Source organism: Mesoplodon mirus, assembly GCF_964341445.2.
Source record: "Mesoplodon mirus genome assembly, chromosome: 8".
Taxonomy (NCBI): Eukaryota; Metazoa; Chordata; class Mammalia; order Artiodactyla; family Ziphiidae; genus Mesoplodon; species Mesoplodon mirus.
The window spans coordinates 30906691-30929812 of record NC_138984.1 but is presented as its reverse complement, the minus strand read 5'-3'; the positions used below and the strand labels follow the sequence as shown (position 1 = coordinate 30929812).

The window sequence follows — 23122 nt, the reverse complement described above, 5'->3', positions numbered from 1 at the left end:
AGCAGGGAGTGCTGCGTGGAAGGGGCTCCCTGAACGTGTAATAACTTCTACTCTGGCATTAAGGCCCCTCAGCAGCTGAACTCAAAAAGTCATCATAAAGACAAAATAGCTTTTACCCAGCAAGATTCTTAATAATCCCATTTCCCTCTGGATCCTCATAAAGGAGTCATGATCTAATCCAGAAAGAAAAGGGAGGAGGCTGGGAATAACAAAAAGAAGGTGTGCAGTGGGTAGGGCTGCTGGCCAGCTGAATGCACACAGCCAGTGATACCCTGCTCACCGCCTCTCAAGATCCTGTGATAGCCAGGGATCCAGGTTCTGGCCAGTCTTTCAGCCAAGAAGATAAAGGGAATTGCAAATTACTGGACCAAGCGCGATACTAATTGTTTTGATAAGGGGAAAAATAAAACAGATGTGCCTAAAAGGCATATTGGGGGCCAGGGGAAGGGAGCCGGGGAGGGATGGGTAGAGAACTAAACTGAAACCCAGCAAGAGTCTAGTGATGGAGCAGTAGTTTGAATCTTCTTGGCGCTACTGAAAACAAATATCTAGAGCTTGCCTTTGGGAGGGTAGGGGGATGGAATGAGGGGGCAAGAAAACCCTCAGATAAATTAATTTTACCATTATTAGAATTAAAATGTAATATCTTTTGAACTTCATCATTATGATCTGAGGTTATTGTGTCCTATGAGATATAGTTCACACTAGCTCTACCTTGATCTATGACTAGGTGTTATTATCCCAGACAAGTCCTCTAAACTCACGGTTCACCAATTAAAAAACATTTGCGTTTAATAGGAGCTGTGGGTCGGGAAGGAAGAGTAGTAGCTGGATAAGCAGAACAATTTGTGACAAGGCTTTCTTAGAATTTGTGATACCTACGGATACTTTTGGTGTTATGCCAGTCAGTTATTAATTCATTAATTCATCAAGCCTCACTGAGTCTGACTTTTGGGGAAGACTCTGGATTTGATGCTCTATGGTTGCCAAAGATGAACAGGTGGTCCAGCAGCATGGATAAGGCTCTCTCACACCTTAGAAGATGCTAAAGAGCTTCAACCTCAGAGGTTGGGAAAGGTCACTCATGCTGTGGGGAGATCAGAGAGGGCAGAGCTGCCATGTGAGCCTGGATTGAGAGGATGGATGATTTAGAGCTGGGAAAGGCATACCAGGGGAAGGGGAAATGGGAGCAGAGAAGGGAGCACTTCTTGTTTGAGGAACACTCAGAAACTGCAGTTTAGACGGTGTGGAGGCAAATAATTGCAAATCAGGTTGGATATGGTAGCTTGTGCCAAATGCAAGGCCCAAATTGCTGGGCCAGGGGGCTTGGATTTCATTTACTAACCAATGGGGAGCCATGAAAGTTTCAACAGAAGCCTTTAGTTAATCAAAATAAATGAACAAAATTATATTACCTTTTGGAGAGGCCCTAAAATTATTCTTCTTCTATTTCCTTCCCCAAATGTCTGTTGAAAGGGTCAGGAATTGTAATCCCAGATCTCTCATGAATGGCGTCAAAATTGCATTTGCAATGAGGGCTGGGAAAGAGTGGACATAAATATAAACTAATGATATTATATTGGCTGCCCTATTGGAATTGTGTTTGTTTATGATATAAGATGACAAATAACAAGGTTACCACAGGTGGCGTGATTTGAAGTCAGGGAAGGTAATCGCCTCAAACTACATTTTAACGATTAAATGAAGGTTCGTTTTTAGCATCCAGACTGAGGGGAAGAGACTTCCCAAAGGCCCTGTTTCCAGACCCAACTTCCAGTTCTCTCCTTGGTGAATTCATCAGAGGTGTTTCAGAAGAGGAAGTTTGCCTCATTCCTCACTTCTTTTTCCATGCTTATCTGCTGGCTTCCTGTCCCGCTCTCGGATTCCCTCCGTCCTGCCCTCCTAGACGCTTCTTTTATTCAGATTTTGAACTTTATCATTGCAGAAGTTCACAAGGATTTGCATTTGCTGCGCCTTCAGGAGTGTATCACTCACTGCCACCCAGCCCCATAAATTGAATAGATTGCATCCCTTCCCAGTTGCCTTAGGAAGTGGTCAAACAGCCACATTCCTGGGCTGATGGATTGGCTCATTTCTTCCCAGCTTAAGCCAAGATACAGATTTTATGAGACTGTCTTGTGACAGGCTGAAGTCGCTTTGAATAAAACAAAATCCAGCCTCAGCCCACAGAAATCACTCTTTAAAAGCAGCTTATCCAAGGTTAGTGAGCAAAATTTGGTTCAAACCCTGAGCACAGGACTTAGATGATTTGAGTGAGAGATTGAAAGAAACTCTTTTTTTGGTCTTTCTTTTCATGCATCACTGTTGTTGAGATGCTCACACACAGAACTGTGTATCCCTAATATTTATAAATATACAGCCACAGACTCAGTTAAGAAAAGAAACTGCACGTCAGTAGAGCTAATGTGATTGAAAGAGACATTTGAACTCTCCATAATGCAGGACAGATACTTTCATCTGAAGAATCCTGGAGTTTTGTTTCAGGTTTACTAAGCAGATGAAACAGAAATGAACACCTTGCATAAATATCTTATTGTCTAGGAGGGTAGAGAATCTTTTAAATTGGGGGTTCATCTATGGGTTACAGGATTTTTACCCCCTCCTCATTATACAGGCTTTGAATTTTAGAACTGCAACTGACCTTTAGAACGACTCCCCTCATTTTATAGATGAGAAAACAAAGGCTCAGAGTTGTTTACTAACTTACCCAAGGTCACACAGCTTGTCAGTGGGGAGACCATACTTGAATACAAGGCTTCTTACTAGTTAAGTGGCAAGACTTCTCTCTTCTGAAATCATAGAAAGAGCTTCTTCTTTTCCTTGCTACCAATAATTAAATAAAAACAATGCTGTGGAAATAGGAACAGGATGGGATTGTGCTGTGGACAAAGGAGAAATTATAAAGTAAATAAAGCATATTATTTTGGGGGGAAATGAGACTGCTTTTCTCCACCAAGTGCCTTCAGGTATATATATGAAATTGATGTCTTGTAATCCTTCTACTCTTCCTCTTTTCTATGGCATTTTAAAGTAACAAGGGAACTGAGATTTAGTGGGTTTCAAACCCAGTTCCCGGAAGTCCTGATGTTCTTACAGAGAAGCCCCATCAGAGAGGAGGGGAGGGACTTCATGGCGGGGATACTGCACTGATTCTGGTCACCCTCCGTCCCCACACCCAAGAAGAGCTCCACTTTTAGCTGCTTTGCACATTGGAGTTCTGGATAGAGCTCTGATCAAGGAAAACACAAATACTTCTAAAAATAACTTTGAAAACTGCACACTGAATTCAATCCTCTCATTGAATTACAGTTTAGGAAGCTGAGACACAGGAAGGTCACAGGGAGTTGAGAGTCCATGTGCTGCATCCCCTCTTCTTGCTAATGTCAGCCCCCCTCCCCTCCTAGTAATCTGGTCCCCTTACCCCAGACCCACCTTTGACATCACCTGACTCTCCAATCCCATACCCAGCCAGCCTAAATTTCCCGTTTTTGCCAAGGACTTTTACTTTCAGTTCAGCTAAACTGAGTGATCTGGTTCTTCTACTGTGGGACAGCCCACAGCCTGTTGCCTGGTGTCACCTGGTGTCTCTGGCCATCGTGAAGTAAGCCATTGTAATCTGATTATTTTCGAGTCCTGGCCATCCAGTGTTTCTTTAAAACAAATCCAGCTGAATTTCCTTAGGAGGCAGACCAGATTTTTAAAGAAGATCTGTTATTCCTTCTTAATAAGTACTTCCTAAATATCATATATTACGAAGGAACCAGTGCTTCGTCTTAAATTGGGTTCTATAGGAGGGTGAGTTCCTTCTGAAACTGGCCTTAGAATTGTAAGTGGATGGATCCAGAATCCCTTTACCTGATCCCGGGCCAGGTTACCCCTAGACAGCATCAGATGGTGCTTAGCTCACCAGCAAACAAGGGCATGTGAGAAAAACAAACAAAAAAAGAGACAGAAAGATATGAAGGTCAGAAATAATCTGACCTTTTATATGTCAAATTAAAACACCTAAGTAGTCATTATGGGGAAAAATCAGACCTTCGTGACTTTAGAACTTAGCATTCCCTTGATTTCAAATTATGTCTAGAGGTGTCACTTGAATCCTTTCATCCGTGAGCCTCTTTATCTGACCTGACCTGGCCCATCCCTTAGGTTTCCTTCCCAGATGTAGGAGAAAACCCGCTCTGAACCGCCCAGGCCTGGGTTTGCCTACTTCTCTTTGGGAAGTGAATTTGCACCAGGTGAAAGATTTTCACAAAATAGAGAAAGAAGTCAGTCGCTTGTCAACTTGCCAAACAGGCTCAGTAGCTAAAAATTCAACAGGGTCAGCTTCCCTTCTGTATGTGGAGATTGGCCTAAAGGCGTTTGCCCTTGAGTTCAGCCCCTTTTGGCTGCGCTGGACTCCTCTGAAACACTTAGGCTGTTCCTTTTGGAATGGGACAGAGACCTCCCAAGCCCTGGATGGTGTAGCTCTTCAGAAGAAAGTCTAGCTCATTTCTATTGGGGGCATGTTTGTATTTCAGAAATGGAAGGGTCCCCAAACCTGGAAATGAAAGATCAGTTATTAAGAGGAAGTGTAGATGGATTAAGTGTGTTTTCCTTACAATTTTTACTGATGATAGATTTCAAGAATTCAGTTCTCTCCAAGAAAAATAGAGACAGAAATTCTAGTATTTATCTTGGTGGATATATGTCTGTGCAAATGATGTGTGATATTTTATGAGAGGGTGTGAAAGTGTGTACAGGACTAAAGTGTGAATTTCTAATATGTATATGTACCGGATATATGCTCGATATCTACGTTTGTGTGTGTTTCTGAGTGTGAGTGCCATCCAAACAAGAGTGTGAGTTTATAAATGTTTGGATATTGAAAAGATTAACTACACGCAAGCAAAGCAGATGTTTTAATGAGTTCTTAAATATTTTAATAAGTGCCTTGATTTTCTTCAGATAAAGAAAGAACAGGGAAAAAGAAAGGGGTTACTCCTTTTTCCTTTGGCTAAGTGAGTTTTAACAGCCGAAAATGCAGACTATCTGCTATGAGATATATATAGTTTTTTTTTTTTTTAAGTGGGGAAATGATTACTCCTGGTGTGGGTGAGAAATGAAACCTTCCTATGAGGAAGTTTCCTGTCTTTATTGCTGATTATGTGTGCCTGGTCTAATGACTAAAAGCTTAAACTGGGGGTGGGGGGGCAGGGAACTGAGAGAGAGAAGTTCTTTCAAGAGTAGTTGGAGAGAAGCAGGGAAGGGATAAAGAAGGAGGGAAGGGGTTTGGATGACTTGATTAAAAAACAGGAGATCGGCTCAGATTCCATCTGATGAGTTCCAAGGCGAAAAATGTGGTTTGGGGTGAGTTGGTGGCAAGGCTGCAGTTTTCAGCAAAACAGCTGGCAGAGGAGCTGTACCCAGCAGAAAGTTTCCTCTCCCGTTAGCTTGGTCCGAGCAGCTGGTGATCTAAATCCCCACACCTCCACCTTTTCAGGGGGCCACCACTCTCAGCCCTATTTCGCGCCCATGAACCAGGACCAACGGGCCACAGTTTGACTTGCTGGAAGTCGTTGGGTGCCCAGCATGGCGGAGTGGTGTGGACACCTGGAAAGACTGCGGGACTAGCCGCAGAGGAACGGGCGGCACCCGGCTTAACTGCTGGCCTCGTCTCTGTCTGGGCGGGAAGGCTGGGCCCATTGTCCTCCTGGACTGGGGAGGGTGCGGGGTCATTAGTTAGAGGATGATGTGGTCTCTGCAAACCAGAGGAAATGGCCTGCTTTTGTTTTCCACCCAGTAGGAAATGGAACCTGAATCCATTAGATTCTGGGCAGCTCAATGGGGCACAGTTTGAGCTCTTAGAGGCGTGATGCCTAAAAGGCTACTTGTGTGGATTTGTGTGTCCCAACCACCACTGCGCAGGTGCCCATCTTTTATGCATTTAAAGCCTGTCAGGCTGGTAATCTAAAGCAGAGGTCTGGACGACAGTAATGCCAACAGACACGGGGAATAGGAGAGTGCACCTGTAGAGTTAAAAAATGCATGACCCTTTCCCTCAAAGAGTGAGCACAGGAGAAAGCCCCGTCCTGTAGGGTAGCTGCTGAGCCAGAATGCATAATTCACGGACCCCGTGCTGCTCCATGCAGATGGCGATATTAAATCGTGATTGATGCTAAGAGAGGCACACATCTTAGGAAGTTCTCCTAGAGGCTTCTGAATATTTCCAGGTCTCTCGTGCCTTCCCATCTTCTGTTCTACCGTGGTATTGAGCCAGACCCCTCCATTTCCCAGGAACCCCTCCTGGGGACGACAGAGCTTCACTCCCAAATACGAGATGCTTCAAATGTCATCACCCACCTCTGCTGCCTTTGAAGATCGCCCCCTTCCCTCCTGGCCCACATGAAGCTGTTTACCTCCAGCTGGGCACTGCCGAGGGCGAGGGGAGTAGCTACTCCCCTGCAGCCTCCTTTCCAAGGCTGGTCACCACTGGACAAAGCAGCAGCACACTCTGGTGGTGGTGACCAGGCAGGAGGGACGGCGGCAAAAAGCTTGGAGAAAACACAGGCGTCCACTCAGCACAAAGCACTTTTGTCACAACTCTGAGGTCAGAGCCAGTGGATTCTCTAATGCAGATTTTTCCACTCAGTGTATAATGAAATAATAAATCAAATTTGTGGTGTATTTGGAATTAAGTGTTTGGGGGGTTTTGCTTTTTCTTTCTTAAAAAAAAAAAAATAGCTGAAATCACCCTCCAGGGTCTGTTCTGGCCCAAAACTGAAAATGCTTCCTCCGCATCCCATGTAATTGTTACCAGGCTCACTTGTGGGTCAGCACCACAAAACCACTATTGTCAGTTCCCGGAGTCTTTACTTCTGGCTGCCTGGGCTGGGCTGGGGACACCAAATAACATGAAGGATTTACGAGATAAAGATAGAGATGCGAGGTCTGAACGAGGAGGAGAAGAAGATGGGCCAAGCAGCGGAGACAGGAGCAGGCAGGGAGGCACATTAAGTTTTCAGCTTTGTTGGTTTTTTAAAATCTCAGACCATGTAATTGGGAATATTTATGAGCATTTTCTGGAATATTTTCGTTTGGCGAGTGTGTGTGTGTGTGTGTGCGCGTGTGTGGTTGGGTGAGGAGGGGGGAGGATGAGCTGAAATAATCTCTTCCACTGAATGAGTAAGCAGGTTAGTCTTCTGGACTGCCATAAAAGGTCTGTAAAACTGTTTTAATCAGCCACTGGTAGAGAGAAACAAGGAAAGAAAAAAAAAACAGACTGTAACATATTTGAAGTTCTTTGCTTCGTGTGCCTTCTCTTCCAGACCAACCCTGTGGAGGTCGTTTGAATTCCAAAGATGCTGGCTATATCACCTCCCCGGGGTACCCCCAGGATTATCCATCCCACCAGAACTGTGAGTGGATTGTTTATGCCCCCGAACCCAACCAGAAGATTGTCCTCAACTTCAACCCTCACTTCGAAATCGAGAAGCACGACTGCAAGTAAGCACCATCTTGTGCCATGTACATCCACGAGACACACCCACCCACCCACCTGTGCCATGTACATCCACGAGACACCCCCCCCACCCGCTCCCCAGGCTTCTGCCATACCTGCCGCCTCGTGGCAGCTCCCCTGGCCCTAGGACCTGCTGAACAGTGGTGGATCCTGGCCCCAGAGGGAAACCTCAAGAGATTTATTTCTTTCAGTGGAAATAAAAGCCTAGTTGATCCCATAGTATGGAGGAAAGTGCCTTCCTGAGTGAAGAGTGTAAAGAATACACCCTAAATTCAAAGGCTGGCAGTGGAGGAGAATTCCACCTAGGGGCAGGGGGGGAGTACACAACGCCAGCTCTTGACTTTAAGATTGACTTTCCCCTTGGAGATCTCCCCATTTCCACTGCCTCTCCCACATGTAGGAACCTCAGCAGCTTCCTTAAATAAAACAGTAGCCAGATCCCCAAGTGGAGACTTCCTGTGTATCCAGCCGTGGAGGATCAGGCTGTTATTTTATGAAGCAGCAGCAGGTTTCCTTATAGAGAGAGGGCTAAGAATCTGAGTCTGTACTGGTAGGTCTGAGATTCGCATTGATTCTTGGTATCTGTGCTGTACAGGTTAGAGTCTCAAAGCAGGTGCTATGGATTTATTTAACAAACACTCTTCTCATTGCTTTGTAAATATCAATCCATTCAGTTCTCACAATGGCCCTGGGAAGTTGGTGCCATTATGACCTCCATTTTACAGATGAGAAAACCAAAGCCCAGAGAAGTTAGGTCACCCGAGGTGACTCAGCTGGGCTCACAACATTGGTCCTGCCATCTTGGAAATGTGTGGCTTAGGAGAGACCAAGCAGACATTTAGACATCTGTGAGTGCTTTAGAAATGCCATGTTGGGACTTCCCTGGTAGTCCAGTGGCTAAGACTCTGCGCTCCCAATGCAGGGAACCCGTGTTCCATCCCTGGTCAGGGAACTAGATCCCACGTGCCACAACTAAGAGTTTACGTGCCACAACGAAGACCCGACACAGCCAAATAAATAAATTAATAAATGTTTGTTTTAAGAAGAAAAAAGAAACACCATATTAACACCAAGGTCCCTATAACTTAAGGTGAGGGAGGAAGCAGCATTGCAATGTCAAGAGTGTGAATGCCCTCTGTACTGTCTAGTGGGCTCCATCTTAAAGTCTTTCCTCGCTGAAACCAAAGTGAGAGTTTTCTATGCAGGATAGAATGTGCCAGCGATCATGTCCTGCTCCAAACGAGTGCCTAGAACATGCCACTGCTCTGATGGGTGTTCAGTGGCCCCTTATGATTAATAAATAGTCTGAGCATTCCTTGTGACCAAAGCATTGTGAGGACTGAAAAATTAATAAAGGGATCAGCTAGCAGGAGAAGTACAAGGGAGCAGGCCTAGGTCTGGGCCCGTGCTACCTTGTGGAGGAGAACAAGGCTCCTCTTTAACCAGAGTTCGATCGGGAGGCACAGTGAGTCAATGTCCTTGTTATCCTCCTAGGACTCCTTTGCACCTTCATAATGGTGTTTTCCTAACAAGAGGTAGTCTTTGTTGAAAACCGAAGGGTTTCCTGGGTGGACGCCTCATGTGACAAAGTCATAAGACGGAGTTATAATCCACTCTTGACTCCATGGATGACATAGGGTAACTAATCAGTTCCTCTTTGTCTAAGTTAAATGCACAGCCTGTGTATATTTGCACAGCACCTCAAGGCTGCCAATTCCCTGCCAGTGAACTTTACCAAAAATTTCTGTTAGAAGAGCTTCTTTATAAGGTATAAGGCTTCTGGTGCCTCTGGCTGGGTTACAGGAGGTTGGCACAGACTGAAGCGTGATGTCCTGAGAGCTTGGGTCTGAGCTCAGAGAACTTTGACTAATCACCTTTCTCAACAGAGGGCCAAAATCTGTTATGCTTATGCCAGCAAATCTCCCAGGAAAACTGCTGAGAGGTCATCTCATGTATATTCATAGTGGCAGAGAGAGAAGGCATGGCTTTGGGAAGGGAAAACTCAGGAGCTGGTGAGCGTGACTTAAAACATGTTGGAAGCACAAAAGGCCAGGGAAACATGTTCCTGCCCAGTTTGGGGCTGTGGCGTAACCCTAGCCTTCAGGACTCAGCCCCAGGGATGGAGCGAGCACAAGGTCTCCGAAGCCACTGGGAACAGAGGAACCAAGACGTTGCCTCTGGCTGGAGTTGGAGGAGGGGAAGCAGGTAAGTTACAAGGTTATTCTGAAGCTTCTGGTGCTTACCGTCTGTACCAAGTAGCTTCCTGTTTTTCTCCCCACTCCCCCAATCCCATGCTTCCAGCTTGAACCGAAAAGTTCAGGGAGGTCAGTAAAAGATCTTTCTGGAGTCTCTTTGCCCCGGTGCCAGAGTGTCAGCAAGACGCTGTTGGGGTCACGCCTCTGCTACTTAACCTCATCGTTACTTCTCTTACCCTCCCCCATTTCTCCTCCACTCCCCATTTCTCTCTCATCCTCATTAATTTTTCTACTTAGAAAGACACATCCGGTTCTCTCCATCTCTCACCCTGCAAGGTATTTTTAACAGTCTTCACTGCCATCTGCATTCAGGGTAAATGGGTTCCTCCTCCCCCACTGCCTTGTGTCACTTTCTTGTGAAGGGGACAGTCCTGAAGGCTCTGTCCTTTTCCTCCTCTCTCCCGCTCTCATTTTCCTTCCAAGGGAGCTCCCGGGTTGGAAAGCACTTCCTATCAAAGGAAATTAGCATCCTTTCTCTTTTCATTTTGGTGCATGTTTCCAATTGGATTTGGCTCTCAAGGCCCACAGGGTAGACACCTACCAAGAGAAAACGGCCCAAAGGTCCTTCTGAGGAGAGCATGCAGCAGCAACACCCCTGCAAAAAGAAAAATGAGTAAGAATATCAGGGAAAAAAAAAACAAACCCAGCCCCGCTGTGCAAAAAGGGCAGTGGTCAGCATGCCTGCCCTTTTCTGTTCTCCCCTCTTCTTCCTTGGTGCGGGATTAACCGCAAAGATGGCCCCATGACCTGGGAATGGGCCCTGCCATGAGAGGATTAGCCTGGCCGGTGGCCCCTAAGCCTTTGGCTCCTCATCCCTTGAAATCCACATCCTAAAGGTGTAGCCCGTTGATGAATAAACCTCAGACAGACAGACCGTTTCCCCTAACCGTCGCTTGCTAATTTTGTTCCATTTAAGTCTGCCGTCTGCTTGGAAACTTTCACTCACCAGCCCCAGTTTTGCCTGAGTCAGTACAGTCCGAGGCCACCATCTGCAGTGAGCTCCCAACTCCTCCCTCTGGCCGTCTGCAGGAATCCAAGCCCCAGCACCCACAGGCTGCTCTGAGGCCTAGTCACCGACTGCAGGCAGAAACCAGAAACCCCTGTGGACAAAAAGGCAGGACTCAGGGCCATCTGAGCAAACAGGGAGAAGCCACTTCATTCCCCGCGGTGGGGAAGAGGATGGTGCTACTGCCTTTCACTTGAGTCATCAGCCAAGTGGCTGAAGCTTAGGGCTTTAGAAGCATATGCATGCAAACCTGAATATTCTTTTTTCCCTTTCTGAGATCTAAAATATATGTATTCTTGAAAACACCCACCTGCGTATGATACACAGCTTATTCAGGAGCCCTCGCACAAGCCTGGCATCCCACCCCATCCCGGAGGCCCAAATAAAACCAGAATCAAGAGTCTAGGTCCTTTTAAGAATTGGTTATTTCCAGATGGATATCTTGAAAAACATGCTTCAGAAAGTGCGAAAACCACTAGAAGACTTGAGGGAACATTTCTTAGGCTGGAAAACCCACACAGAAACCTATACTGATAATTTTATGTGTATGTTCAGGACAAGAAATCTCATTTCCCATGCCTCATTGAAATTTCCAGATTCTAAAACATACTCCTCTAAAGTTCCAAAAGTTCCTCTTTAGAAAGATTTCTTTTTTTTTTTTTTTTTTTTTTTTTGCGGTACACGGGCCTCTCACTGTTGTGGCCTCTCCCGTTGCGGAGCACAGGCTCCAGATGTGCAGGCCCAGTGGCCATGGCTCACGGGCCCAGCCACCCCGCGGCATGTGGGATCTTCCCGGACTGGGGCACGAACCCGTGTCCCCTGCATCGGCAGGCGGACTCTCAACCACTGCACCACCAGGGAAGCCCTAGAAAGATTTCTGATTAAGGACATTCTAAGTCATGTGCCATGCTTCCTTGTCTTCTTAAACAAAATTAATGCTGAGTCAACTTTTTCTCAGTGACTCAGGCTTCTAATTCTAGACTTGACTTTTTGTGACAGAGGCTGGGTAATGTCATGTTTGGGTCAGATAGATTCAGATATGAGTTTTTGTTGACCTTTTAAACTTCCCAGGCCTCAGTGTCCTCATCTGCAAAATTCTGACAATGGTAACTACTTTGCAAGATGTCAGTCTCTTGTTTATGTAGATACACAATAAATTCTCAACTGGCTTAGCATCTTTGTACACTGGGGGAATGTGTGACTTTTTTCTATCAATACTCTTGCTATCATCTTCTGTTATGAGTATACCCCTCTGACCTCTTTTTACCCTTTTATTGTGGGTATGGATTTTGCTTCAGGAGGTTTTGGTGTCCGTTGGGAAGTGTTTAGTCCTGGGGTCTAAGCTATTGTCCCAGGCCAGTGCGGTCCCAGGGCCAGCATGTCTGGTTTGCTTTAGTCAGCCACGCTCACAGCAGAGTGCGTACTAGGGTGGTCTCCCGGGGACAGAGCGTAAGAGCATCAGTGCATGGAGTCCTCGGCATTAGCTGAGCTGCTCACCATCTTTTCTTCTGAGACTATCCCCCCACCCCGCCCCACCCACATTCTGGATATCTGAGGTTTGGGGGGGATATTTGGCCTCTAGCTAAGTGTGCTGGATAAACAAAGTGCCCTTGTGTTTATTTACGGCCAGAGGAGCTCTCTAAATCTTAGAAGATACGTGTGCTTCTCCCAAAGTAGGGGATGCTATCTTAGGAAGAGGGCACTTTCCCAGGTTGATAAGTTGACTGCAGGAAACAGAGGGAACATACCAGACCTCAGTAACCTGGCCCTTCCCCAGCCGGCCAGCGAAGATTCCCTGTGCTCTAGAAACATCCTCCACATACAGCCACATACGACCTTACATCTGCAGGAGACCCTGTGCGGGCCAGGGGTCAGACTCTCCTCCCCCTCCCCGCCAGTTCCCCACGGCACGATCCCCTCCATCCCCCCTTGGAGTCTTTGATTCCTCCAGCTCTCTTTTAGGGCCCCCTACTCGTCACTCCCCAAGCGTTGCATATTGCCTTGATTTGCTTGCTGTTTGTTCGTGCGTGGTCATCCTGTGTTCTGAGCACGTAAGTTCTCTAAAGGCATGGACCACATGTGTCTCATCTCTACCCTCTAAGGTGCCTAGTCCTAGAGGGGGCTGAGCAGGGGCATGCAGATGATTGTGTCAGGGAGATTTTTACATCTGAGTTGCCAGGATGTAAGTCAGCATGGCATGAACCCACACTGGAAGGTCAACAGAGGTGTCTTCCCTAGCCGTCCATCTTGTGATGTGACATAATGACAGCAGGAAGGTAAGACACGGGATCACAGAAGTTACGAAGCTCTCTGTGACTTGGTCTTTCATCAGCAAAGTGGCACTAGACCTTTCATGCGTTCCTAGTTATTAAACATCTACTATGTGCCAAGCATGATGATAGCCTTGGGAATTCAGTGATGAGTAAGTAAACTGTACCCTTTGACCCTATGAAATTTAGAGTTTGGAAGGAGGAAGCAAGTAAAAAAAATATGTGGTTACTGATGATAAAGTTGCCACATATGGAGCATCACCTATGAGCCTGACACTGCCAAGTGCTTTACATACATCATCACATTTGATCCTTGCAACAAACCGTGAAATGGGAAATCGTTGTTACTCTTCCCATTTTACAGATGAAGAATCTTGGGCTCAAAGAAGGTAAGCAACTGGCCCAAGTTTGCACTCTTGAAAGTGGCAGAGAATGGGACAAAGTGAGAGAGTGGCGTGGACATGTATACACTACCAAATGTAAAATAGATAGCTACTGGGAAACAGCCACATAGCACAGGGAGATCAGCTCAGTGCTTTGTGACCACCTAGAGGGGTGGGATGGGGAGGATGGGAGGGAGACGCAAGAGGGAGGGGATATGGGGATATATGTATATGTATAGCTGATTCACTTTGTTATAAAGCAGAAACGAACACACTAATTGTAAAGCAATTATACTCCAATAAAGATGTTTAAAAAAAAAGTGCAGAGAAGGGATTTGAAACCAGAACACACTACTTTGCAACCTGAACTCTTTACTCTCATGCTCTATTGCTTCCGCCAACACCATGCATTCTGACCGGGGACGAGATATGAGCCCTGGGATCCACCGTTGGCTGAGGAGATCAGGGAAGGCTCCCTGGAGGAGGCGATGCCTGCACTGATCCTGAAGAAGTTAGCCAGGCAAAGGGGATGGGGGTAGGGCTGGTGGCCCAGGCAGAGAGCATCATGTCAAAGGCAAGAAGCGGAGAATTTGATGTCTTCAGGAACCACAGTAATGTAGGGCCATCCTGGTGGCTTGTTGATACAAACCCCCTTCTCGGTGAAGAGATGACTGGGCAATGCTATTTAATTTTATTGCCTGGCCAGACAACTTCCAGCATCTCAGAGAGGGGCTGTGGTCAGAAAGCAGGAAAGAGTGAGATGATGGGGACTCTGCTGTCCCACTCTCCCTGGTCAGAGAGTTTCTACAGTTTCATACCCTATATCCAGGGACACCCCACACACACACACAATTTAATGCCTGAAAGTGGGGTATGGCCTGGGAAAGTCCGGGTAACACTCTGCATTAAACTACGCTCATCAGTTTACTCCTACACAAGACTCCCTGTGAACACACATCTCTTTCCTACGAATAGAGGGCAGGAGGGCACAATGCCCAATCAGACGTGTGGCTTTGGCTGGTCTCTGGAACTCAGAGCAGAGTGAGAGTTCTCTGTGGTTCAAGAGGGTGTCTTGCACTCAGGAGAGATCCTCAGGTTGATTACCCATGACATTGTTACAGATTTACTGCCTGCTCAGCCACAGAAATATTCTGATTCCCCCAAGGAACCAATGAGCAGCAATACTTTTCTGTATCACAGCAACCCCGCTAATGACAGAAACAGATCCCCTCCAGGTACACGGTGCAATAAACGGTAACAGTCCTGCTGCCTTGAGCTCAGCTGGCAGCCAACCCCACACTCACCAGCCTTGACCAAGGACTCCACCCAGCAGCTTAGCTCGCTGGAGAAGTGGGGGAAAACACCGCAGATTGTTCTTCTCCGCCTACCAAGGTTAAAGAGCAGTTGGGACCAACGGTTATTTTTGGCAGTTTGTTTTTAAATATGCGATGTTGCAATCGCAACTCTCCAAATGCAAGCTTCACTGTGGATGTCCTTCCTAACAATGCATTTTTACCTTCTCATTGAGAAAATGACTTGAGATTTTCTAGTACACAATCCCACTTGTTCTGGCTCTCAAGCCTGGCACCTTCTCTGAACCCAGAGGTCCCAGAGGCCCAGCATCTCACCCCATATAGCTCCATGTAATTCTCCCATCTAATTACACTGGGTGAGAGTCTGTCTTAAGAAACTCAGTGGGAGCTCTGGGTGTGGAGGGGATAAACAGGAGAAGGAAATAGATGAAGTAGAGAAATTAGATTTTTCTAAAAAGGGATTTGTGTGTTTTCCGGTAGTCATGAGTCCTTTAGAAAAAAAAAATGTATTCTCTTTGTTTTGTCCTTTTTAGTGGCAGGGCAGTTGAAACCTTTGGATCAGGAGAAACTCAACAGAATATTTAATTCCATTCTTCTACCTTTGCCTGGATAAATCATCCCAGAAAAAAAAAAAAATTAGCTGCCCTTGTCTTTCCTTCTAGAAAAGAGCTTCCATCATCGTCCTTCATTATGAGACCTGTGCCTCACAACTCATCTCACTTGATTGCAGAGTAGATGGTTGTATTTAATTTACATAATCAAAATTTTTTTTCCTAGAAGGAAAATCCGTGAAAAATGTTAGCTGGCTCAAAATAAAACTTGAAAAAGAAGAAGAAAGAAGAAGTGTGAGTTGGGCTTAGGTTTCGGAGGGCAGCAAACAACTCCACATGATAAAGGAAAATTCACATGATTTTTTATGCTTTTTCCCGGCTCTGTAGCCACGCATCTTGGTGGTCTCTATACATTTTTCAGCTCTGCCCCATTAGGGGCTCCATCGTATGTTTGTAGGTGGTATGGAGGGATTGTCAGTTGGACAATAATAGCAAATATTTATTAAGCTACTGACAGGTGTCGGGTGCTACTACACCAAGAACTTTCCGTGTGTTACCCTCATAACAATGCTTTGGGGCTGGTACTGCTGTTATTCCCATTTAACAGATGGGGACACTGAGGCCCAGAGAAATCACACAGATAGTAATGGTAGGGCTGGGATTTGAAGCCTGTTGCCCAAAGCTGACTTCGTATACCTGTGTCCTTGTGCCTAGAGCTGTCATCTGCTGTCCCAAGGCTTAGGTATTTGGGGCCTCTCTGATTTCCTTAGATATACTTGACAAGTCTTTTCTTTTCTTTTTCTCTTTCATCCTTTTCTTTACCTCTTCCTGCCACGTGGTCACCTCCGGATGCCGACAGGGCAGTCAAGGAGGGAGAGAGCTTTCTGTGTCTTTAAATGCAAGCTGGAGGCCTGCCTCTCAGTCAGTTGTTTCTTTCTGCCTCCCTGTCATCCACCTCCGCCCCTGTCCCGCACAGCCCCCCTTGCCACCCTCTTCAAATCCCCTGTCATTCCCCCATCACCTCACTCTCCGTCTGGAATCCGAAGATGTGAGGGCTAGTAATAGAGTGTCAGCGGAAGTAATTGATTCCTCACACAGAGAGAATTCTCCTGCCTTTAGTATCAGCGGAGCTGCACCAGAGTCGTGGAGGGTGAGTGAGGCCTGTAAACAGCCCATGGCTGAGCTGTCAGGGTGAAGCCAGACACACCGGGGAGTGAGCAAGAGGGAAAACGGTGGAACAAATCATTGTTTTGTTGGAAAGGAAAGGAGTAAATCGTATTTCAGCCCAGGAACTGGCAGTTTGAAAGAGATGGTTGAGACCTAGGAGCAGAGGGAATCCGTGCCGCGGGTTTTAACGGGAGGGTTTTTCTTGGTCTCAAGGTAGGAGGTTTCGTGTCCCCCCCCACCCCCCCCCCGCTTACCCCCTCCGCCGTTATCATCATTATTATCATTAAAATAATTACCGTAACAATTACAGTTGATGAGACCTCGGGTTTATAGAGCACCTTTCATCTAAATGTTCAAAGTGATTTAACCCTGTGTCATCCCTTTGAGAGCAGTAGGAGGGTAAGGACGTATCATTATTTTTTTGGTCTTATCTGCTGGGAAACTGAGGTCCAAGCAGATACAGGATTTAGTCCCAGCCTCCGGGCAGGCTGCTGGGTTAAATGTCGGGGTACTGACTCCTCTTCTGGGGTGGGGGGGTCGGCCTCTACTGCCCGCAAGGGCTCTTCTCCTTGTGCGGCCCCCAGAGCTCTTCCCTGGCACTGTGAGGACCCTGCCGGCCACCGCAAGGAAGTGGCCTTCGCGCCAGCCAGCAGCTCTGCACGCAGAGCAAACAGCGTGCTCTGGCTGTGGGATAAATAAAAGTCCTTTAAGGTCTGACTCACACCGTTCCCATCCCGTGAGTAGACTTCCTGCAATCTGGTTCCCTTTCTTGCCGGAGCTGGTGTCCTTTCTAGGCATCTTTCTTTCTGGTCTGACTGAGCCTTCAGCCAAGAGCATCCAACATTCTGAACCTTCACAGCTTCTACTCCGCCCCTCCAAACGGCAGCTGGTTCTTCCAGAACAGAGGGGCGTTTCCATGATGGGGAGAGGCGAGTGCTTTCATGTGTCCTGCGTGGACAGGCCTGCTTTTGCTCTGACAGCCCCGGGGCCTTCAGAACACAGCCATTGGTGAAAGCTTACCAGGCGGCCGTTGGAGAGGTGCAAGCAGTCCCAGCTGACTGGCCCGCGAGCACTGGCCTCAGAGTCTCCACCCTGGCATGGCAGCAGCCCCTCCTGCTTGGACGTTAGTGCAGGCCCATCATTTCCACACCACCGTGCTTTTTGCATTTGCACAGTACTGACAAGTTTGCCCCTGGAGCGGGGGAGAACCTCTGAGCTCTGTAACCTGAAGCTCAGGGTGAATGAAATGCAAGGACAGGGCCCGTCACACCTGCCACCTACTCCCCAGGCCGTCCCCTGCTTGGGTTTCCGCATGGCACGTTTTTCAGACAAGCTTTGTACTTTCCGACTTTTGTTATGGAGGCTGGATGCCAGCAAAGGGGGATAGAAAAATGACTGGGAGCCTTGATCCCAGGAAAACACATAAAGGACTTTTTCAATGCTGTGATTGATTCCCTAGTGCCCAGCACACCTCGTTCCCAGCAGGCTCCCATTTTTCAGACAGATGGAGAGGTTATGATTCACTCTCACAATTAGACCCTCTGGGAGCCAGGGTTGGGGAGCACCCGTCCCAGAGGGAACCGTTCACCTGGCCAAGTTCAGGCACGCTGCCAGCACCCCAGGCCGAGGAAGGATGTACCCTGATTTCCCCTCAGTGGCTTCCAGTCACCTTCTGTCCTTACCCGTCAGCCCTGAGAGGCACAGAGGCGTGGTCCCTGGAGCCATTTATGAGACGAGGCAAACTGAGGCATGTCCGATTGACCCAGGCCAGCTTAGAACAATTCAGCAAGTCTCTGGCCCTGCTGCATTTCACCTTCCCATCTGAGCAGCAGCCTAGTGGTGAATGGACACACATTGTGGGCTACTCTTATCTGCTTTCTACCCTGATATTGTTACAAAGTGCTAGCATGGGGTCCTTTGAGCTGACTGCAGAGGGTGAGGATTTTATAGATGCATAGAGCAGACAGAAAGACTCAACAGTCCTGCTGAAAACAGCCTGCCCAAAAGCCTTGAACTTCACATTAGCACCGGTTGCTTGGAAAGTCCTTCCTTGCATAAGCAAATACGTTCCATCCAAGCCTGTCTGCAGGAACAGAGGAGATCTGTGGCCACAGGACCTGAGGAATGTGCTTGCTGGGGAGCCGGTCAGTGGAGGGAGTGGTGTGTGGCCAGAGGGTCAGGGAGAAGTGACGCAGGCCTTGTTGTGTGCCCTTGATTCTCTGAAAGTTCATCTACAGTGAGGCTTATCAGACACGGTGTCTGGAGCGGCCTCCTTCCTCACGTTGCGAGGTGTTCTTGGCAGCCTGCTCCACCAGGAACAATGAGACCGGCGGGCCCTCTCCATCATCCCAGGGATTCTGCGGAAAAACGACCAGCAATTATAAATAGATGCTGTTTGTAGTTTCCATTTTCTTGCCTTCAAGGTTTTTTGGAATAACTCCTTCAGTTTGTTTTGGGTTGTTCTCTTTGCATACTTCCTTTGCTGGGCGGTCAGATTTCCTCCCTTCTAAAGAGCCCTGGTGACCCTGGCTGTGAGGGGATTGCTAATAAGCTCAAAATATCAGAGATTCAGGATGGGAAGAAATAAAGGAAGAAAATGAAAGTGCCAACAGCCGCTATTAATACACAAACCGATGCGGTGTGTGAGTCCTTGGAGTTAGCAAATAATGGTAATAAGTTAGGTAAGACATAATAATGATATGGAGTTAGACAACAGCAACAAATAATGAGAGCAGCAGCAGCAATAACAACTAACGTTTATTTATTGAGCATTTACTACGTGCCTAGCCCTGTGCTGAGCTGTTGACGTGCATTAACTCACCAAATCTAGGGAGGTTGAGTGCCTAGCTCTTCAAGACCCAGCAAGTGGGAGTGGAGGTGGTTTTGAACCCAGCCTGGCTGGCTGGTTCCATAGCCTGGGTTCAGAAACATGAGACTGAAACGAATTCTCAAAAACTCAAGTGATGAAGCATTGTTGATGGGGTTGTACAGGAGGTGGATTTTTCGAAACCACCCTCTGTAGCACTGAGGTTGGGGAACATTGAGACTGTCTCTAAATTTATTACTTTTCATTTCCTCTTCACCTGTTCAGTTTCCAAAGCATCGTGTGTATGTAACTCTTCTCTCCCCCAAGTCTGCCATCCTATTTTGTAGAACCCAGGTAATAATCAAAATAGCCAGTGCCTCACAGGCACTTCCTAAGGCATCCAGTGCTATGCTGGGCCTGTATATACCTTCACGAACCTTTCAACAATCCCACAAGGTGGGGCGTATTATTATTTCCATTTTATAGATGAAGAAACTGAGGCTCAGAGAAGATAAATGCCTTGCCTGAAATCATACCACTGGCATGCGCCAGGAACCAGCTGGGTCTGTCCACAAAACCCATGCACTGCATTTCCCAGAGTACGCACACCCCTGTAGACAGATATGTTTCTGTGCAATTAAAAAAAATTTTTTTTGGCCCCAGACCCCTTCCCTAGGAAAATGTGCATACACACAAACACACAAAATTTCTGCGTAGGATTGTAGGGGTTCTCCAACCTACTGAGGCTCATCTGTGGACCCTACTGGAAATCCATGGGCTGAAAAATATGTGCTCTAGATGATACAATAAGAGTGTATAAATACACAGGATACTGTTTTCTCACCCAGTGGACCATATGTTCACATATGGGTATATATGTACTTATAAAAATACTTCAGTTACAAAAATTAATATGTTATCCCATCTGAACACTTACAAGCTAGATTTCTACTGGATGAGTCTTGAAACCGTGAATTCCAAATCTATTCACTGCATCTATGGGTGATTTGTCTATTAAATTTGGCAAGTCCTACAGGCTTTGTTTAAACAAAACAGCTAGATAAAAAGAGTGAGATTCTGTTAAGTCTCTGACTGAGACGGAGAGGTGTCTTTGCACCTGGCACCTTATGATGTTACGGTGTTCTGGCAATCTGGCCTTCCCACTGCACTCCAATCTTCATGCAACAATGAGGCCAGAGGCCAGAGGCGAGGTCAGCGTGCTCTGGAGTGAAACCGCCTGGGCAAAGCCTGCCTCTGGCCTTTCCTTGTCGTGTGACTTTGGGCAGGTCACTTCATCTCCCTGAGCTTCAGCCTCTACATCTGCAAATGGATGGTAATCATATCAGGGCCTGGTGTGTATTAAGTGAGGGTTGAATGAAATAGTGTCTACGTGGAGCAAGGATCTAGCGCACTGTGAATGCTCAGTAAATGGGAGTTCTTCTCATTGATATACCAGCTTCTTATAAAAGTGGTACCAGTGAAAGGGAGAAATTCAAGGAAATAAAATTGGCTTCTTAAAAAAACCCGACCTGACAGCTCGCTGATTTCTCCACAAAAGCTGGATGTCCCTACTAAGCTGGAGACCAGGCAACCTGGCTTTGGGCCTGAATTGACCAGAAACTTCAGCATCATGCAGACCTACCTCACAGCCTCTTAAGATCTCAGGCAGCTTCTTCTTTGAGAAAGTTGTGCATGACAGTGTTGTTTTTTCCTCCTGTTGTCCCTGCAGGGTTTTTTTTTTGCGGTACGCAGGCCTCTCACTGTCGTGGCCTCTCCCGTTGCGGAGCACAGGCTCCGGACGCACAGGCTCAGCGGCCATGGCTCATGGGCCCAGCCACTCCGCGGCATGTGGGATCTTCCCGGACTGGGGCACGAACCCGTGTCCCCTGCATCAGCAGGCGGACTCTCAACCACTGCGCCACCAGGGAAGCCCCTCCCCCTGCAGGTTTTAATGTAAGGATTAATAAGACAGTGTTTGTAGATGTCTTTGAGCTTCCTGTAAGAAAGGCACTCCAGGAGGTGGTAAATTCTCTGGCCTGGATAATCTACTCATGAAATATGGAACTTTGAAAGTGTGAGAAAAACCTCAAATCACTTTGACAGCATTTTAATTATGGTTGATTTGTTTGCCGCTAATAGAGAAAATGCTGTCAGCATGATTTGAGATATTTCTTCCACTCAAAATGTTGTATTTCATGTTTTCAAGTCCCAAGGCAACATTTTGGTTTCCAGATACAACCAGAATAGTTCAGTGAGTGTGTTGGTGCACAAATGCAGAGTGTAAAACAGACCGAACTCCTCAGAAAGCAGAGTTCGTTCTTCTTAACATGTAAGGTCCACCTCAGGTCCCTCAATCATTTATTCACTCAACAGAAAGTTAGTGAGCTCTCCTGTGTGCTGGGCACCATGCAAGTATTATAAATTCATCCGTGAAAAGGTGAGGTTCTTACCCTCATGGTGCTTATCGTCTAGTGGAGGACACAGATTCTAAACAAATAAAGTATATTGACAAAACCTTACAGATTATGGTAACAGTCAGAAAGGCAATGAGAGGGTGGTGAGGTAGAAAATAAGGGCATGCCAGCTGAAATGGGGTAACTAGGGCAGGCTTCTCAGAGGAGGTGACATTCGCACTCAGAAGAATGAGAAGGTACCAGACAGAGCAAAAGCTAACAAAGAGTATGGCAGGCAGAGGGAAGAGAAAGTGCAAAGCCCAGGGGCTGGAAAAACCTTGCCATGTCCAAGACGTGATGGCTTAAACATTCATGATGCAAGTAGCATGAGAGGAGGCATTGCCTGGTTGGCAAAGTTTATGGCTTCAGGACTTGGGTGCAGAGGTGCTTAGATGTGTAGACAAATCCCATAGAATGGGCACAGCATTCTTCCTTGGAGCAGCTAAGTACTCTGCCTATGATATAGAAATCCCCTCACAAGCCGTTCTATGTGACATCCATAAAGGTAGACTCTGGATGGGGCTAGATATTATCCAGCCCTGGGAGAAGGGGCCTCCACGTGGTAAATCTTCCAGCACAGCCTCGGTTGGCTGACCCAGCCTTTGGTCGCCTGCTGGGCAGCGTCAAGTGTGGATAGAGTTATGGAAAGTAGAAAGCTTCTTTTCATGTCTGCCTAGTGATGAGAAGAAGAGATGAGACTGTTGCTTTTTCATATCTCTCCTGTGGACTCTTATAATTAATTCCACCATCAAGATTCCCATGCCCAAAATGTGGATTTGGGGAGAGAAATTAAGACTTTGAAGTCAAGAAAGAAAGTACAGAAAGCATTCATTAGACAAATGCTCAACATACAGATGTCGGAATCTGTGAAGAGAAAAGTAAAAAGGTACTCGGGGAACCATTTTAGAGAGAAAAAAGGAACTGGAGTAGAGATGGCTACTTCGGCTTAGGAAAGTAAATAAATAAGAAAAGGTAGTGTTAAAGCTTTGAAAGGAATTTTTTCATCTGAGGGAGATTAGGAATAATGAAATGCAAACACAATAGTTAATATGTCTGTTAGCTGGTTTCTGTTTCCTTCCAGAAAATGAATAAGAGGAATGGCTTTTCAGGTTATCCTACTTGACTATCGGAGTGAGCTCTGAGTTTGCAGCCCAGATTCCTTTACCAAACAAATGCTGGTTATTAGATGCTAGATGCAAAGTCAGATCTATTCCAAGGCCACAAATTTCCTAAGTCTCCGCTAGGTCTTCACAAATGAACCTGACAACACTGAAATTTCTAAGGAGATTTACTCCAGCTGTAGCAAATCCCTGATAAGAAAAAATGTCCCCAAATGAATCAGTCACACAGGAGGTAAATGAAACATTCTGTGTGGAGTCAGCATGTCATTTGGAAT

General features: G+C 46.6%; 1 protein-coding gene across 9 annotated transcripts in view; it reads left to right on the top strand.

The window, feature by feature from the left end:
* The window catches only part of NRP2 (neuropilin 2), a 116469-nt gene that overhangs the window by 6239 nt on the left and 87108 nt on the right, over positions 1–23122 (top strand). For all 9 annotated transcript variants that reach the window (XM_082629773.1, XM_082629772.1, XM_082629775.1 and 6 more), the window contains exon 2: positions 7329–7506. In XM_082629773.1, coding sequence (XP_082485899.1) covers positions 7329–7506 — 178 coding nt within the window. The remainder of the gene's footprint in view (positions 1–7328; positions 7507–23122) is intronic.